This window comes from Erythrolamprus reginae, chromosome 2 (genome assembly GCF_031021105.1).
Source record: "Erythrolamprus reginae isolate rEryReg1 chromosome 2, rEryReg1.hap1, whole genome shotgun sequence".
Lineage (NCBI taxonomy): Eukaryota > Metazoa > Chordata > Lepidosauria > Squamata > Dipsadidae > Erythrolamprus > Erythrolamprus reginae.
Window position 1 is genome coordinate 72,949,650 of NC_091951.1, and position 19,679 is coordinate 72,969,328.

General features: G+C 41.3%; 1 protein-coding gene across 5 annotated transcripts in view; it reads left to right on the forward strand.

Moving 5' to 3' along the window:
* The window catches only part of GRIP2 (glutamate receptor interacting protein 2), a 626,179-nt gene that overhangs the window by 501,543 nt on the left and 104,957 nt on the right, over nt 1-19,679 (forward strand). For 4 of the 5 annotated variants that reach the window (XM_070738325.1, XM_070738326.1, XM_070738327.1 and 1 more), the window contains exons 3-7: nt 5,651-5,786; nt 6,808-6,953; nt 8,898-8,984; nt 9,267-9,342; nt 10,916-11,061. In XM_070738325.1, the coding sequence (XP_070594426.1) occupies nt 5,651-5,786; nt 6,808-6,953; nt 8,898-8,984; nt 9,267-9,342; nt 10,916-11,061 (591 nt within the window). The remainder of the gene's footprint in view (nt 1-5,650; nt 5,787-6,807; nt 6,954-8,897; nt 8,985-9,266; nt 9,343-10,915; nt 11,062-19,679) is intronic. The other variant, XM_070738329.1, reaches the window with a different exon arrangement.

Consider the following 19,679-nt stretch of genomic DNA (forward strand, 5'->3'; position numbering starts at 1 on the left):
GACCCCAGCTAAGGGGAACACTTTTATGGAAATGCAAGATGGAAATAGAGTAGAAACTCAAGTCACTGAATAATAGAAGCATAAAGGATGTTAACATTCCTCACTTAAAAGATAATCTGACTTTAACATTTAAGAGTCAAGATGACAAGTACTGTATAATAGATAACCCAGAATTTATCCCTTTCCAGTGTTTTCATACATATTTGAGGGTGTTTTCCACAGCACTTTTATTACAAGTTTTGGTGTGAAAACAGTGTTGGCTTTTCTTTTTTCCCCAAATTTGTCCATGCTGAGGCTTCTGGCATTCAACTGGATTGTGTTGGAATGCTATAAAAGTATAACAGTATTGCATCAACCATGGTTACACAGGTGGCTCAAATGCCTCTGAAATGGTAATATCAATAGAATGATGATGTAGGCTCAGATCTTAAAAACCAGTGGAAGTAATTGGCAGATTTTAGGAAGAAAAAATGAACACAAGAGTCCCATATGGCTTATAGTATCAGATGAAGCAGTATTACAACAGTTGGTGCCAAAGCAATGATCAATAAACAAAAGCAAAAAGGAAAGAGACAGAAGAAAATGCTGCTAAAGAAATGGGGGCAGCTGCCTTCCTTTTTCCTCCCCCTTTTTTTGTTTCAGTTCTTCAGTGGTTGATCAAATAAAAGCTGTTTAAACCTATTCTATTCTGGCTGGGGAATGCTGGAAGTGGAAGTTGCCAAGTTTGGGGAAACGATGGTTTAGAACAGGGGCGACAAAACTCGGTTTCATTGAGAGCCACCTCAGGGTTGTGTTTAATCTTGAGGGTGGGGGTGTCTCGGGGATGTGTGACTAGGGGCATGGACAGCTTGACATCACTGGTGTCAGGGGTGACTGTGGTGGGCCGAGTGCTCTGCTCAGTTCCATTTTCAGTTGGGATGGCCTCCTGCAACCCTGTGTCAGTGAAAACTGAGCTTGGGAGGGCCATGTGCGGCACTTATGAGCTCCATTTTCACAGGCAGAGACATCGCAGGCCACTCCTTTGATGTTTCCATGGTGGGCCTATGGGCCATATCTAAACACCTCATGGGCCACATCCAGCCCACGGGCCTTGAGTTTAACACCTCCAGGGGTAGAATATGATGCATTTAGAATATGATGCATGAAACATTTAAATATGTTAAAGGGTTAAATAAGGTTCAGGAGGGAAGTGTTTTTAATAGGAAAGTGAACACAAGAACAAGGAGGCACAATCTGAGGTTAGTTGGCGGAAAGATTAGAAGCAATGTGAGAAAATATTATTTTACTGAAAGAATAGTAGATGCTTGGAACAAACTTTCAGCAGATGTGGTTGTTTAAATTCAGTTACTGTGGATTTACCAACCACATCTGCTGGAATTCAGTTACTGTGGATTTACCATGTCTGGGATAAACATATATCCATCCTAAGATAAAATACAGGAAATAGTATAAGGGCAGACTAGATGGACCATGAGGTCTTTTTCTGCCGTCAATCTTCTGTGTGTCTATGCTCTGGCAGCAATTGATGTAATGCTGCTTCAACGTTTAATCATCAGGAGTACGATAATGTTCTGTCTGGGTCCCCCCAGACGCCAATACCAACCAAAAAGAGTATCCAGACACACTGGTAAAAAGCAAAGGCAGTTTATATAATTGAAAGCAAACATAGGTAACAAAAACTGTTCTTACAGACAGGAACACTATGAAGCTTCACAGAGGTTTCACGAAGGCCAGGCAATAAAACAGGATTCTTGCTGGCAAAAACAATGCTGGAGATAATAAAACCCACGCCTCCCCCAAGTCTTCCAGACTTCTAGGCCACAAGCCAAGATCAGAGACGCCAAGAATCGAAGCAAGGTCACAGGACTCCCAGTTGATAACTCTCCACAAGACTGTAAGGGCGGGCCTGCCTTTTCAACCCTGCTGAGGAGAACCACACCCAAACCCAGCTGTTGCCAATTCAGGGATGGAAATACCTTTCTAATTGGCCCCGTCTTTGAGCTGCACGTCGCTGCCTCATGTCTATTATAGCCTGTGTGTCTTCATCCAATGAATCCAGGCTACTAGCTGGGGAGAGCCCCCCCCCCGGGGGTCTCAGGCTGCTCTCCCTCCTCCTCTTCCTGACGTTCCTCTCCCCCGTCTGCCTGGTCCTCCCCATCCTGTTCACTGTCCTCCTCCTCTAGGCATGGATCCGGCAGAGCCCCAGCCGGTCCCTGAGGAGCCTCAGGCTGAATCACAACAGATAATAAATAAGTAAAGGCAAAAGTTTCCTCTGTCCAGCTGTTTCTGACTCTAGGGTGGGGCAGTGCTCATCTCCTTTTGAGCTGAGGAATCCAGCATTGTCCAAAGACATTTCCGTGATCATGAGGCCAACATGACTGTATGCCAAAAGGAGCATGGAACATTGTTACCTTCCCGCTGAAGTGGTAGCTATTTATCTACTTGCATTTACATGCTTTCCAACTGCTAGGTGGGCAGGAGTTGGGTCAAGTCAGGGGAGCTCTCCTTGTCATCTGGTGCTTTGGGTCTTTAACCTAGACTGTCAGTTTTCCAGCTGACAAGCTTCACTTCTTTAACCACTGAGCCATTGCGTCTTCTCTCTCTGATAATAAACAGTCCTCACTTTTTCATTCAAGGCAAATTCATGCTTCAAAGACGTATTAATCCCTTCTGTAACCAATGAACAGGTCCTATTGTTAAAGCAATGTGGGACTTGTAGAAGGCTTTGCCTACAGCAACATGTGCCTTCTGAAAAGCTAACGTGGTTTTGGAAAATCTGATTACTTGGCTTTTTTCAGCAGGGTCTGGCTTTTGATCTAACTCCTATATAGATTCTATAGTGTTTTGTAATGAGTTCTGTCATTTGCCCCAATGTGATTGGCAATCTCACTATTTATTGTCATTACACCTTTTAATTTTTGCTTTAATCCTAACTATTACCATGTTTCCCCCAAAATAAGACCTTGTCTTATATTTTTTTAACCCTGAAAGAAGCAATTGGGCTTATTATCAGTGGGTGTCTTATTTTGGGGAAAGCAGGGTATTTATATTTTGCCAATGACCTGGAGTTGTGATTGCAATTAGGGGAGACTAGAAGTTTGATTAAATGAATAAAAAGAATTAGGAAAATAGACTTTCTTCTTCCAAATAGCTTGTTCACGTCCTCAGAATGGATGGAAGAAGGGATAATCTAAACAATCTAGAAAAAAAATATTTTCACAGCTGGAAAAGGTCCAGTGGAGCAGCACTACAGAATAAATTTTCTAAAAATCTGGAATTTTTGTGTTTGTTCATATTGTGTACAAGTCTTCTGTCATGAATTATAATCAGTTTTCTTGTCATATCATCACCCCCACCCTGAATACTAGAACTCCATGCTGATATAATTGAAACAAGAATACAGTGGAACCTCGACATACGAGCAGCTCTACTTACGAGCTACTCGAGATAAGAGCTGGGAGGGGAGCGACATTTTTGTTCGCCTCCCGAGCTCACATTCGGGATACGAGCGCCAAGGAGCTGTCTCCTGAAGCCGAACACTAACTTCCGCTTTCGGCTTCAGGAGACAGCTCCTTGGCGCTCGTATCCCGCGTGTTTTAAAAGGTTGCAGCCGGCCTGGGGGGCTCGGGGGGGTGCTGGCAAGCCCCCCAGGCCGGCTGCAACCTTTTAAAACACGCGCGCCGCTTCGCAGCTCTCTGCTGAATCCGGAACGCTAACTTCCGCGTTCGGATTCAGCAGACAGCTGCGAAGCAGCGCGCGTGTTTTAAAACGTGGCAGCCGGCCTGGGGGGCTCGGGGGGAAGCCCCCGAGCCCCCCAGGCCGGCTCTGATGTTTTAAAACACGCGCACCGCTTCGCAGCTGTCTGCTGAATCCGAACGCGGAAGTTAGCGTTCCGGATTCAGCAGAGAGCTGCGAAGCAGCGCGCGTGTTTTAAAACGTCAGAGCCGGCCTGGGGGGCTCGGGGGCTTCCCCCCGAGCCCCCCAGGCCGGCTCTGACGTTTTAAAACACGCGCACCGCTTTGCAGCTGTCTCTGAACGCTAACTTCCGCGTTCGGCGGCAGCGGTTTTTTTTTGTTGTTGCACGGATTAATTGACTTTACATTGTTTCCTATGGGAAACAATGTTTCGTCATACGAGCGTTCTGACTTACGAGCCTCCTTCCGGAACCAATTAGTCTCGTAAGTCGGGGTTCTACTGTACTTAGAATCAGTCATGTTTCCAATGCAGATTTTCCCATGTGACAAAGAAATTCCTTTCTCTTCCTATTTTTTAAATTTTGCTTATTCTTCTTACTTGCTGCCTTTTACAGATGCACAATACAGTGATACCTTGTCTTACAAACTTAATTGGTTCTGGGACAAGGTTCTTAAGGTGAAAAGTTTGTAAGACGAAACAATGTTTCCCATAGGAATCAATGGAAAAGCGATTAATGCGTGCAAGCCCAAAATTCACCCCTTTTGCCAGCCAAAGCACCTGTTTTTGCGCTGCTGGGATTCCCCTGAGGCTCCCCTCCATGGAAAACCCCACCTCCAGACTTCTGTGTTTTTGCGATGCTGCAGTGGAATCCCAGCAGGGGAATCCCAGCATCGCAAAAATGAGCGCTTCGCTGGCAATGGAAGTCCAGAGGTGGGATTTCCCAGCGAAGGGAGCATCAGTGAAATCGCAGCATTGCAAAAACACCGAAGTCCTCGAAACCCCACCTCTGGACCTCTGTGTTTTTGCAATGCTGTGAAGTCCGGAGGCGGGGCATCCCAGCGGCAGCGGTGGGTTTGTAAGGTGAAAATAGTTTGTAAGAAGAGGCAAAAAAATCTTAAACCCCAGGTTTGTATCTCGAAAAGTTTGTATGACGAGGCGCTTGTAAGACGAGGTATCACTGTAATATATAGTACATATTTATATGCTGTTTTCTTCTCAATAGAGATATTGTTATCATAAATCTCTTTAGACCTTTTAGTTGTTTTAATAATTCTGCTACTGAAGTCTTCAAATGTACATTTCTGTACAGGTTTTCTTGAATGCCTCCTGTTCTAGAAATCAAAAGACATGATCCAAATGTTCCGATACACTCCATCATGATCCTTTTACCCTTCACCCAAACAACTATCCCATAAACTTACAAAATAACATTATGAATCATTGATAAAAGGATGAACAAATTCAAAAAGACAAAACTTAAACTCTACCTCAAGTTTAGAAACTTAAAACTTCCATCTATATTTCATCTTAAAAGCTGTAGAGTAATCGGGTCAACAGATAACTTGATACTATTTATGACATTTGATAAATTTATAGATTTGAATTTATCTCTTTTTTCTTTCTTCTTTTTTCTTTTTAATTTTTATCTTCTCTTTCCTTCCCCCTTTTCTCTCTTTTTCTTTCTCTCTCTTTAGCCTTATTTTCTTCTATATATGTAAGCGTGTATTTTGATTTATAATTATATACTCTAAATTTATATACATTTGTACCAATATTCTCATAGTCCTTTTGCTTTATGAATTCCCTCCCCTATTTATCTTCAATAAAGATTATATTTTCTTTTAAAAAAAAACCCCAAATGTTCTGATATAACAATAATCTAAATGCTCCAGTGTCAATGTTTCATAATAATAAAAAGCCTGTGCCCTGAATTGTTCTCTCTTTATATCATCAGAAGAATTTAGAGGAGTCACGATTGTGGAGCTAATCAAAAAGGAAGGAAGCACCCTTGGATTAACTATAGCTGGTGGCACAGATAAAGATGGGAAACCAAGGGTTTCTAATCTAAGGCCAGGAGGACTGGCAGCAAGGTAAGATAATTACAGATGCAGAGTTTCTTGGTTGCAAGGCTGGAGAATGAAATGTACAGCAAGAACAAACTAGCAAGTCAGACAGTCAATATGAACACACGTCAAATGGCAAACATCAAGCTTAAATGGTATTTTTTGTAGAGGTTCTCAGTCATCGAGATCATGGTTGTCCCAAAGGTGTTTTCTCAGGAGGCAACGGGACCTTCCAGTTCCTTACCTGATGATGCTTTGCTTCTCATCCAAGAAGCCCCTTCAGTCCTGCAGGAAACTGGGAAACGGAAGGATCCATATTCCTTGTAAAACAGCTGGCAATAATAGGACGCAAATTACCAGCTGTCTGCGAGGAATACAAATCCTTCTGGGAAGATATATTTCACTTAATTTCTTGGTAGGTATGTAGTGTTTAAGTGGGATTGCATTTTGAGCTTCTTGTTAGGATCCCATCTTGGAATGACCTATTCCTTCTACTAGCAGTGGGTTGTTCACAGTTTGGACCGGTTCTTAGAATCAGTAGCACTGGCAGCAAGAGGCTCCGTCCACCCACCCAGGATGCTTCTGCGCCCGCGAACCGGTGGCAAAATAATTTATAACCCACCACTGCCTTCTACCCTCCCAGCTAAAACAGGTTCTGCAGATAGGATTTAAGACTGAACATCATAAATCCTTTTTATTTTCTCTGATGCAATGTATGTTTGTTTTTTAAAAAAAATGATGGACACCTCAGGTATTAAATAAGATTTGTTTTGCTCTGCATGTTGTTTACTGTACAGATCTTTCTATTTACATAGTCAGTAAAACTATAATCAGAGTTGATCCAAGACTTTTTGGTGGTTATGGAAAGGACAACAATCTACCTGGGGTCTGCTTATGGGGCTTATACAATTGAACGTACCGTTTAGTAAAGAAAACAGCCAGGAAATTTAAAGCAAAAATAGTAAAACTGTCTCTCTGTGTATTTTGATTTATAACTATAATGTCTGGCCTTGGAAAGAACTGAGATATTTTGCTTTGTATGTTACAGGAGTGATCAGCTAAACGTTGGTGATTACATCAAGTCAGTGAACGGGATTAACTTGACAAAATTGCGACATGATGAAATTATAAGTCTATTGAAGAATGTGGGAGAAAGGGTAATATTAGAAGTAGAATATGAACTACCACTAGCTGGTTAGTATATCCTTAATAAAGCTTTATGGTTCAGTGTTTTAAGATTAAGGAGCTTCGTGCTGTTGTAAAATATATATATATATATATATTTTACAACAGCTTTACCATGAGACCAATAATCTTACTTCAGTTGGTAGTACTTTCTCCAACTGTTCAGGATGTTCCAGTTTTGCCATCTGAAATTCCTTTACTTGAAGTGACATTTTGACAATGATTTCTTACACAGAGTGATTACAGTGGATTTTGCTTTTATCCATCTGTTAATTATTTGATGTTGTTGCGCATAAATATTTAAAAGTACTAAAGATTTCACAAGTATCAGTGGGTATATAAAATAGATACCAGAAGCATCAATAAATAAGAAAGTAGACCACACATTGTGGTCATGATTATAGCACTAGAAATTAGACTTATATTCATAAGCTCGCTGGAAGATTGTTCTGAGTTGCAAGGGGCAGAGATTGGCAACGAGTACAGTTAGAGAAGAAAAATTATTGCAATTATGTTAGAAATGATTATGATTTTAAATAATATGCTAGAAGTAGAGTTGCTGCTTAATTGTGCTCAATAGACAATGGTCTTTTTTACTCAACTAAATATTTTTATTTCTGGTTTAAAATATTAAAGAGTACATTTAATTTTGGCTAGTGGGTTGTAAATGTTATTAACATTACATAGCATCGGAAGCAAGTTTTTCTTCTGTCCAGTTACCCAACAACTGTTAGTGACAATGGAAAGATTTTTGAACCAGAAGGAGGATTCTGAGGTAGAACATGCAAACTCTACTGCACCACCTAGTTTGAAGAGCTCGTTTCTGGATCTAACTCAAATAATAATAACACTAGACTGATCTGTCAATGAAAGGAATCTTTGTTGACTATCAGTGTGGTAGTTAATTTATTGGATTTTAATTTTGAAGTAAAATAATAGACTTTCCTTCATTTTAGAGGCACGGGAATCTTCTAGCATCTTAGCAGATGTATTCTCTTCTGAACAGTCTTTCTTTATTTGCAACTCCAAGAATTCCCTGATAGCAAGGCAAATCAGGATTATTGAATGTTCTACTATTCATATATCTGGAGGGCATCAGGTTGAGAGATCAAATGTATGAAAAGCTGGGGAGATAGCATTTCCAAAATGGTGGCTTGCGGCTGCCATTTAAATATAATAACTTCTTCCTCTTTCTCATTTCACCAATCTACTTAACTGGTGAATTAAAAAAAAACACTATTAATACTTCCACCAATTTATTTGATTCATATTGTGCATATATTTCACACACTATTATGAGGAGGAGGAAAGCATTTTGTCTGGAAACATAACACAGAATGTGCGATAGGTTGCCATTTACTTATAACAGATGCAGTCTTTGTTTTCGCATTGCTTTCATAAGTGTTTAAAATTAAATGAAGTACTGAATTAAATATGGACTAAGACACATTTCCTTCAGCGCTGTTTTACACTTAATCATTTTCTCCACTTAATGATCCCAATCAACAACTGTCCTCTTAGCCATGAGGATTTGAATGTATTCATTCAAAGTTGCCAGCTGGCTTATTATTAAGGTATTTGTGAATCCAATAAACATCTGTGGCAAAAACTGTTAGCTCTAGGAATCCTACTGAGCTTTGAAGCTTGTAGAAGAAAAGGCTCCGGTTTGTTAATATATTAAAACAAGCTCAGGATATATGTATGTATATGTGTATTATTAAGATTGATCAGAGGCAATTTGCAAGACAGATTCTGGCAATTTTAATGCTGTTATTCAATTATGACAAGCGTTATAGGCAATGGTCCAGTTTATGAAACCTTATGTTAGGCTTATGTAGATGACTTTTTTGTGTTTGATATCATCTCCAGAACTTATAAATATGCAGATTTTCTAGAAGGGGAGTTCAGCAAGTGGAAAGCATTAGCTCATTCTTTTATTTCCCTTGTCTGCAGCCCCTGATAATAGTGCTGGCATCATTCCAAAAACCATTGAAGTTACCCTCTATAAAGAAGGCAATAGTTTTGGATTTGTACTACGAGGTCAGTGCACTTTTAATTAGCAACATGCTGGGCCATTTGGAAACGGGCAAAGGAGGAAGTGGGGTGTCCAATGCCATTCTAAGGTGGTTTTCTGAAGGGCATCTTTGGGGAGATGGAAAAGTAATCTTCAGAGACTGACAGATGGGATACTACCAGGTTTCTCCATATGTTCCAGCAAATGACTGCTAGCCGCTTGATGATTTAAAAATGTCTTCTCTTTTTACATATTTGTTGGATATGTGTCTGTATCAGTTACGGATTGTTTTTGCAAATTGCTTACAGGAGGAGCCCATGAAGACTGGCATAAATCCAGGTCATTAGTACTGACTTATGTTAGACCAGGTGGCCCAGCAGACAGGTAATGTTCACATAATTCCACATTTACTAGTGAAGCTTAAACAAATATATATTTTTCGTACCACCTATAAAAACATTTCCAATAGCTTTGCATCTCTACATTTGGTCTATTGTCCATTGCATTTTTAATACAGATACCGTTTGAGTTCTGCTGAATTAGTTCTTAGTAGCCAGAAAAGATGAACTATGGAAAATACATTTGAAAAAATTAATCAGTTGTGCATCATTTAAAACCAATTTCAGGTTCAGCAGCACAGTAGTGATGGACTGCAAGGGGCGGGAGTATGTTATAAAAACGTCACTATGAAAATAATGTACTATCAAGTTGTTTTAGACTTATAGACACCACATAGATAGATTTTCTCCATGCAGTACAGAAATACTAGAATATTAATGAAAAAGGTAACACTGGAAAACAGTAATAATATTTGAAAGATAATTAAGTAAAAGGAAGAGTAAACAAAAACCACATAAGCCCTATTTTTTTTTCACCAGCCTTTTTGTGTCAAGCAAATAACAGATCAGAGAAAACTAAACAAGTGCACAGGGTTTATCATACTGTGATTCTTTAAAACGAAGAATAAATTTGTGCAATCTTTATTAATAAAAATGTATGCCAAATCACCAAATTACAATGCTACTGGTGAGCAGATATGGCTTAAACCAGTGTATCTCAACTTCTCAACAGACCTGAATGGGGGATTCTAGGCATTAAAGTCCACCCAGATTTAAGTTTCTATGGTTGAAATACCCTGGCTTAAACAGGTAACTAGACTTACAGGTCTCAACATTTACTCCAGGTTTGTTCCCTGGTTGCATACATGAGTTTACTACAGGTTCATTCAAGCAAAGCAGGAACAAGTTTTGACAGTTTTCCTGCTTTATAGGTCAGTCTTATACAATCAAAGTTAGAATTATCTCAAAACTCACTGTAATCTTTCTCCGACAAAGCAGGAACACAATCCAGATTAGCTTTGTACTTTATCAAAAGTTGCATCCCACACTTTAAAAGCACCTAAACCAGTGATGGCGAACCTATGGAATGGGTGCCACAGATGGCAGGCAGAGCCCTATCTGCTGGCACGCGAGCCGTTTCCCTAGCTCAGCTCCAATATGCATACATGTGCCGACTAGCTGATTTTTGGCTCACACAGAAACCCTGGGAGGGCGTTTTTGTCTTCCAAAGAGCCTCCAGAGGGTTGGGGGAGAGTGTTTTTACCCATCCCAGGCTCCAGAGAAGCCTTTGGAGCCTGGGAGGGCAAAACACAAACCTACTGGATCCAATAGAAAGAGTCCATTTCCAGCCTCTGGGGGCCTGGGGAAACTGTTTTCACCCTCCCCAGGCATTGAATTATGGGTGTAGGCACTCGCGCAATAGTGCACACTCATACTCTTTCAGCACCCAAGAAAAAAAAAAGGTTTGCCGTCACTGTCCTAGACCCACTATGTGCAAATCTTTGAGCAGATATGGAACTTTGAAAGTGTTGTTAGTAGATAAATAACCATTCACCCCAAGACTATTTTGAGTTTGTCAGATATCTGTTCCTAATGGGTGCCATTATCATTTTATGCAGGGAAGGGTCTTTGAAAATTGGAGACCGGCTGCTGAGTGTGGATGGGATTCCTCTTCATGGTGTGAGTCACACTGATGCACTAAACATTCTGCGTCAGTGCAACCAGGAGGCTCTGTTCCAGATTGAGTATGATGTCTCCATAATGGGTAAGGGCTGCTGGGTTTGAGTCCATTCTGGGGAGTACATATAAGATTTTGTCATTTAATAATGTGTACACTCTTAACTGTCCTTGCTTTTATACTGTTGTCCTACAAACAGCATGGGGTTCGTACCTCGACGGGGGGAGGGGGGGATGATGACGTTCTGGTAGAGAAAATGGATCTGCATGCACAGATCAGGGTGATTGGCAGCCGGGCGGGCATGTCAGAGTGAGATTTGGCTTCTGCACATGAACAGAAAGCAAACTCTCACGAGAGGACATGGCAGGTGCATGAGATTTTGGGCATTTTCGGTGATTTTTTTTGCTTCTGCATATGCACACAACAGTACTACATGGGGCTTCCTTTGAAAAGTGTTCGGAAACTTCAGATCGTGCAAAACGCGGCCGCGAGAGCCATCGTGGGGCTTCCAAGATCTGCCCACTTTTCACCAACACTCCGTGGCTTGCACTGGCTGCCAATCAGTTTCCGGTCACAATTCAAAGTGTTGGTTATGACCTATAAAGCCCTACATGGCATCAGACCAGAATATCTCCGAGACTGCCTTCTGCTGCACGAATCCCAGCGACCGATTAGGTCCCACGGAGTTGGCCTTCTCCGCGTCCCATCGACCAAACAATGTCAGCTGGCTCCGTGGCGGCCCCAGCCCTCTGGAATCAACTCCCTCCAGAGATTCGAACAGCCCCCACCCTCCTCGCCTTCCATAAAATGCTGAAGACCCACCTTTGTCGCCAGGCGTGGCGATAATTACCACCTTCTCCCCCTTTTCATTATGTTTTCGGCCTTACTGTATGATGGATTAGGTTGAATGTATATGACTGTATAGTTAGGGATTTTACTATGTATTAATGTTTTTAAATTGATGTAACTTCTACTATTAGAGTTGTAATGTATTGTATCACTATTATGTTGTGAGCCCCCCCGAGTCTTCGGAGAGGGGTGGCATACAAATCTAATAAACTATAACTATAACTATTTTGGGGGAACTGAGACACCTTCCGCAGGCTTTTATATTTTATCTTTGATATGCATGTGTTGTTTGGTTTTAAACGATGGGGTTTTATATTAGATTTGTTCCATTATAACATTGTTTTTTATTGTTGTTGTGAGCCGCCCCGAGTCTTCGGAGAGGGGCGGCATACAAATCTAATAAATTATTATTATTATTATTAATTATTATTATTATTAGCACACATCAGTATTTTAGCACATAACATAACTTAGCACACAGCAATATAGCAAGCATTATCAATAGCCACCAACAATACAATACAATACAATACAATACAACTGAGAGCAACACATCTGTCTCCCTTTTATGGATAATTGCAGCCTAGCCCTAAAAGTAACATTATTGCAGCCTAGCCCTTAAAGTAACATTAGTACAGTATTTCCTCCAAACATACATTGATAGTTAGTTTCATATATTGAAAACCCAACCAGTGCAGTATGTGAAAGAGTCCATATCCAGTCCACAAGGCAGAAACCAGGCACAAGACAAGGGCAATCCTCAGGACAAGAAATAGACCCCAGACAAGAAGCAGTTCCAAAGACACAGTGAAGCAAATGCAATCCTTCACAGGCCATAGGAGAAGGGCTAGGTCCAAAACAAAATGTGAAGAGCAATCTTCTAAGCAAGGCAAGGCAAACAGCAACAGGGCGGGGGAGTATAAGCAAAGACTAACTTCCCATGGTTTCTCCTTAAGTTGTTATCCTCCAGGTGTTCCTTGTGAGGAGGGGTGGAGCAGCCTCCTCCCTAGTAGCCTTGCAGCCCTTCTCTGGGCTTTCTTACATTCCACTCTCCTTGCCCTTGAGTTGAGTGGAGGAGGCAGCAGTTCCCCATCAAAGAAGATGGACTGTCTTATCAGCACCACTGCCAGCCAGCAGCCAATCCTCCCTTTTGTCTGTGAAGGCAGGCAGTTCTGTATCTGGTCAACCACCTCCCTCAATGCCTCAGGGGCACCTGACGTGCCATCCTTGTCAGACGGCCCCAATTCCAACTCCTCCTCTGAACCAGACAGAGGATAGAAAGAGGATAGACAGACAGATAGATAGACAGACCAACAGATAGGTAGATTGAAAGATATAGGATGATAAATAGATATAGGATGGTTGGTAGATAGATAGATAGATAGATAGATAGATAGAGAGAGAGAGAGAGAGAGAGAGAGAGAGAGAGAGAGAGAGAGAGAGAGAGAGAGAGAGAGAGACAGACAGACAGACAGACAGACAGACAGACAGACAGACAGACAGACAGACAGACAGACAGACGGATTAATGATAGATAGACAGATAGACAGACCAGACAGTCAGATAGGTAGGCTGATAGATATGGGATGGTAGATAGATAGATTCTTCAGTTTCTTCATTGCTTATTTGACCCCTATGACAATCATTAAGTGTTGTACCACATAGTTCTTGACAAACATATCTTTTTCTTTTATGTACGCTGAGAGCATATGCACCAAGACAAATTCCTTGTGTGTCCAATCACACTTGGCCAATAAATTCTATTCTATTCTAGATGATAGATAGATATATGTTAGATAGATAGATAGATAGACAGACAGACAGACAGACAGACAGACAGACAGACAGACAGACACACACACACACACACACACACACACACACACATATGATGGATGGATGGATGGATGGATGGATGGATTAATGGACAGACAGATGATAGGCAGGCAGAGACACAGACAGATATCAAGTGGAATTGATTTTCCCATCATACACCATATGATGGTATATATGGTATATGGTAGAATCTGGAACAAGTTAAAAACCTCCGGAGCTGCCAGGACTTCGTTTCAGTGAATAATTGGCTGCATGAGTTTGAATGGGATGTTTTTAAAATAAAGCCTCCTTCTAGTAAAGCTGAAGCCTCGGTGGCTCCGTAGATGCATTTTCCAGGCAGCAGCAGAGAACCAGGTGAAATGCTGTAAATCTTCCTAATCTGTCCAAGTGCTCGGGCTGAATACAATATCTGATCAAACAGAGTCTTGTGTCTGGTTCTGTGCATCTTTTCTTGAGATAAGGCAAGATTGGGAAGTGCAAACACGGATGGCTGAGAACTGAGCAAGTCCCCATTCTGTGTGTGCAGTCTACGGAGAAAGTGAAAGTTTGGCACACATGTTTTCTTTGCTGCTGTTTTCTGAAGAGAGGATAAGTTGTCATAGCCCCCAAATGGAACACAGGAAGTTTCTGCTTGATTTGATGTTACAGGCACTCTTTGATTTACAACCATTCATTTATCACCTGTTTGGAATTACAATTGCACTGGGGGGAAAAGTGACTTGTTGTTGGTCCTCACTCTTATGACCATCACAGTTATCCCTAGGGTCACTTGATCAAAATTTGGGCATTTGGCAACTGGCATGTATTTATGGCGTTTGCAGCATTCCAGAGTCCGCGGATCCATCATTTGCGGGCTTCTCAGTCAGCATCCAACAGAGACACCGGTGGAAACTGGATTCACTTACTGACTGCACAGCTCTGGCAAAAAAAAGTCATAAAACTGGAGGTGACTCACTGAACCACCTGGGGTTAGCCACAGAAATTCTGGTGGCAATTGTGATTGTAAACCAAAGTCTAGCCATATAAGCCACTGTTGACAGGAGATCAAGGCCCAACCCCAAATATTTCAAAATAGGAAGGCTATGCAAACCTTGCAGCACTTCCAAGCAGTTATGAATGAAAATGTTGAACCAAATAAGAGATGCTAAATGTAAGATTACCGCTGACTCCAAAATGACTGTAGAACATGGGTGTCAAACTCAAGGCCTAGCGCTCTGTGGTGAACCTACTGTACATGTGGCACGCGGAGGCATGTCTGAGGGCATGCAAAATGTTGCCCTATGTCAGCTTCAGTACATATGTTCGCACTGGCCAGCTGATTTTTGGCCTTCCAGAGGGCGGGGGGGACTCATTTTCACCCTCATCAGGCTTTCAGGAAAGCCTCCTGAAGCCTGCAGAAGGTGAAAATGGCACAAAGGGCCTATCAAAAGTTCAGAAATGAACGTCTGTTGGGTCGGGTTTTCGCCACCCATAGGCTCTGGAGCCTCCAGTGAGGTCTGTGTGCATGCATGGTACGGGAGTGGGAGCACAGAGGAGGTTGTGCATGCATGCATGATGGAGGGCATTGCATTATTGGTGTGGGCATACATCATGTGCATGTGCCCACATCATGTAGGCACATATAGGTTATGACCTATAAAGCCCAGCATGGCATTGGACCATAATATCTCCAGGACCGCCTTCTGCCGCACGAATCACAGCGACCGGTTAGGTCCCACAGAGTTGGCCTTCTCTAGGTCCCGTCAACTAAACAATGTCGGCTGTCGGGACCCAGGGGAAGAGCCTTCTCTGTGGCGGCCCCAACCCTATGGAACCAGCTCCCCTCGGAGATTAGAACTGCCCCCACCCTCCTTGCCTTTTGTAAACTCCTTAAAACCCACCTCTGCCGTCAGGCATGGGGGAATTGAGACATCTCCCCGGGCCCAGTGTTCCCTCTAATTTTTTGGGGGGTGGGCGGAAAAGTATAGTGTCTGAGTGGCAGTCCCTTCGGGACTGGGCAGCACAAAAATAATAAATAAATAAACAAACAAACAAACAAACAAAAAACCCACCCTATTTTGCCTCAGAGAATTTCAAAATAAAATACTGTACTGTGTGTCTATAACAGTGAGCTCATAATAGGGCAACTCTATCAATATCAAAATGCCACTTAAATAGTTGAGCTAGTTTCAAACTAGATTTTGATTTTCTTTCTCTCTTCCTTACTCCCATTCTTTTTCTTTCTCTTTTCCTTCCTCTATTTTTTCTATCTGTTTCTCTCTCTTCCTCTCTTCCTCTCTTCCTCTCTCTCTCCTTCCCTCTCACTCTTTCCCTCTCGGCTTCTGGGCAGGTTTGGAAAACTCTGAGTTGATGATGATTTCTAAGTGAGTGATTGCTCACTGCTCAGCTTAGAGGGAACTATGCCCGGGCCTATACAGTTTATGCATGGTATGTTTGTTTGTGTGTGTGTTTGCTTTTAATAAGGGGTTTTTAGTGTTTTAAATTATTAGATTTGTTGACATTGTTTGATATTGTTTTTATTGTTGTTATGAGCCGCCCTGAGTCTGCGGAGAGGGGCGGCATACAAATCTAAATAATAATAATAATAATAATAATTTATTTATTTATTATTTGGATTTGTATGCCGCCCCTCTCCGAAGAATGTGCTCCATTTTGGCACCCGAGCAAAAAAAGGTTCGCCATCACTGGCCTAGGGCCTGGATCTGGCCCATGGGGTATTTAAGTCTGGTCCACGGGGCCACTCTGGAAATAGCAAAGGACTGGCCTGTGGTGCTTCTGCCAGTGAAAACAGATTCCCGTTTTCGACTGCCAGTGAAAACGAGCTCGTGGGGGGGGGGGTCCATTTTCTCTGCCAGTGAAAACGAGCTTGGGAGGGCCGCTCCATTTTCTCTGGCGGAAGGTTGCAGGAGGCAAAAACGGAGAACACACGGAGTTTGTGAGCCCATTTTCAGTGACAGAGTGCTTGGGCCACCACAGGTGTTCCTAACAGCAGTGATGAGCTGGCCATGCCCCCCCCACAACCCGCCCAAGGTCAAACACAACCCTGATGCAGCCCCCAATGAAATCGAGTTTGACACCCCTGCTGTAGAAGATCAGCGAACTGCTTCAGAAAGCAGTGCCTTGCATAGAGGAGGAAACAACCCACCTGAGTGTTTATTCTTAAAGTACATTTTTTCTCTTTGCAGGCAAATCTCGTGGGCCGCATTGCCGTGCTTAAGGTTGAGTCACAGGAGGAAAAGACTAATGATGCCCAATTATGGTGCCCATTTAACATTAAATTAATAAATCAAATGGGCCTGAAAACATTTCTAGTGATCAGGGATAATAAGAGCTTTTCTTACAAATGGAAAGTGCTTAAAATATGCAAATGTTTCCCTCTAGCTCTAAAGTTGGAAAAACTCTAATTTTTGCCATAGAAGCTTTCAATTTGTGAACGTTTCCAACCACCAACTGTGTTAAGGTGGGCGAAAAAGGAAAAAGAAAAATCTTTACAGAGATGTTATATTAACCTATTATCTAATCAAAAAGGAAAACCAAATTGTACAGTTGATGTGCAGCAGCTTTAAAATTATTTTTACTTGGGCTAAGGAGTAAGACGTGGAATCGGTATTCTCATTTTTCCTCCGAGAAATTTTTCTTTTCTGAGCTTGCATTTGCTTCAGAAAGAAGAGAGCCCCTTTATTGATGCCAGGAAGAAGATCCTGCAAATCAGATAAAGGTTTTCCTTGTGAAGTGTAGTGGGGGGAGAGGCTAAATTGCATTTTTTTGTGTTTACTTGCATTCCTTCAAAGGAGTCATAAACCCTTCCAGTTGATAGTATGCATTTCAAACAAAAGCATTTTTCCCCTTACATTTTTGTAATTAAAAAAGATTACAGCATTGGGAAAAGCTTTCTGCTGAAATTTTACCCTGGGCTGTTGTTGTTTTGCTCATCATATCAACTTAATTGTCCTTAATTTTCAGTTTCTTCAATAGGATGTCATCTTGAACAGCCAAGGAGGGGAGGGGAGGGGTGAATATAGTTCATGTTGAAACAGGTGAGCGTTCCCTTCAGAAATGTGTACAAATTGCCAAAGTACATGTGAAATAATCTAGTCTGACTTTTAAGAACCTGGATTTCCACTTTCAAAATGTATGTTGTCTTGGTTTGGAATCTAGAACTGGGTGCTCATGTATTGTAGTACATAATCCAGCTTGCTTTCTGCTTTTATCATTGCTTTCATTCAGCTGAAACTAGTTTGCAACAGTTCTGGAGTTGAGGAAATAAAGAATGCTGCAGAATAGAAAGCAGAAAGCAACATGTTACACCAACACTCCACAGTCTGCATTGGTTGCTGATCAGTTTCTGGTCGGTTATGACCTATAAAGCCCTTCATGGCACTGGACCAGAATATCTTCGAGACCGCCTTCTGCTGCACGAATCCCAGTGGCCAGTTAGGTCCCACAGAGTTGGCCCTCTCCGGGTCCCGTCGACTAAACAATGTCGGCTGGTGGGACCCAGGGGAAGAGCCTTCTCTGTGGCGGCCCTGACCCTCTGGAACTAGCTCCCCCTGGAGATTGGGACTGCCCCTACCCTCCTTGCCTTTTGTAAACTCCTTAAAACCCACCTCTGCCATCAGGCATGGGGGAACTGAGATATCTCCCCTTGCCTATGTAGTTTTATGTATGGTATGTTTGTGTGTATGCTTTTTAAATAATGGGTTTTTAGACTTTTAATATTAGATTTGTTACTGTATATTGTTTTATTACTGCTGTGAGCCGCCCTGAGTCTGCGGAGAGGGGCGGCATACAAATCTAATAAATAGTAATAATAAATAATAATAACAACCAAAATGAGCATAGAAATAGGTTTGGAAAGATACCAGCCTAATTCGTATTTGCTATATAGAGTTATTTGATAATGAACTGAACTTGCTTACTAAAGGAAAACACGTCAGAGAATGTTTTCTTTGTTTTCTGCCTTGTAGACACAGATGGTTCTTCAGTTTGCTGGTTATGTTTCGTGTTTCGGCCAACATGGTTTACTTTACTGTGATACTTTTTTAAAAAATCTTCTGGATGGAATCATGGTTATTTTTATGTTTCTAAGTTTTGAGTTGGAGCACAACAATAGGAGATTTTCTAGGTTTTGTGCTACAAAACTTTGAACATGAAGGAAATCCTGTTAGAAATCCTGATGTATAAGTTTAATGGAGAATTCAGGGGGTGTGTGTGTGTGTGTGTGTGTAATTTGAAGAACTAGTGCTGTGAAGCTTGACAAGTTAGCTGGCTATGCTTTGTGAAGCAGAATTACAGTAGGTTTATGATCTTCAGGTCTAAAATTAGATTCTTACCTCATCCTTCTTCCAATTTTATTTTCATTTGACTTTTTGCAATGTCTTTATGGGTGATTACTCTCAACTTTTTTCGGTGCACCCTTCACCAGAGACAAATTAAGTACTTAGTATCAAGCCAGCCTCAAATTTGTATCTTAAAAGAATAATAAAAAAATTCTAGTTCAAGTATGAAGGTTAGAGCTGAAGCAGATATCTTTGATTTATGACAGATATCTGTTTGAACTAAGTGATTTTCCTGTATATGGGCAGAAAAATGTATATATCAGGATTTCGAGGGCTTGAAATCTGGTAGTTTTTTAAAAAATCTGCAAAGAATTTGCTAGTGGTAAGATAATAAATTTCATTTATCTACCTTTCAGACACTTTACCTTAGCAAGTATTTCTTTCCAACTTTATTTCATTTCACCTTTAAAATAAAAAATGCTCAGAATATTTTAATTTACTGTTCTCAGATAATTTTTGCTCTACCTTTATATCTGTTGTAAGTTATAGGATGTATAACTCAGCTGACTATTCCTTTCATGGTTTTATATAATATAATTTTATTTGAATTCCTTATTGATATTTGTGTTCAGGTATTTTATGCAAACAGCATATTTATGTTTATTTTATTCATTAAATAGATTTACTTGGCCACCCAAATTACACATGGTAACGAGAAGATTTATGTAATCTTATGTAGAT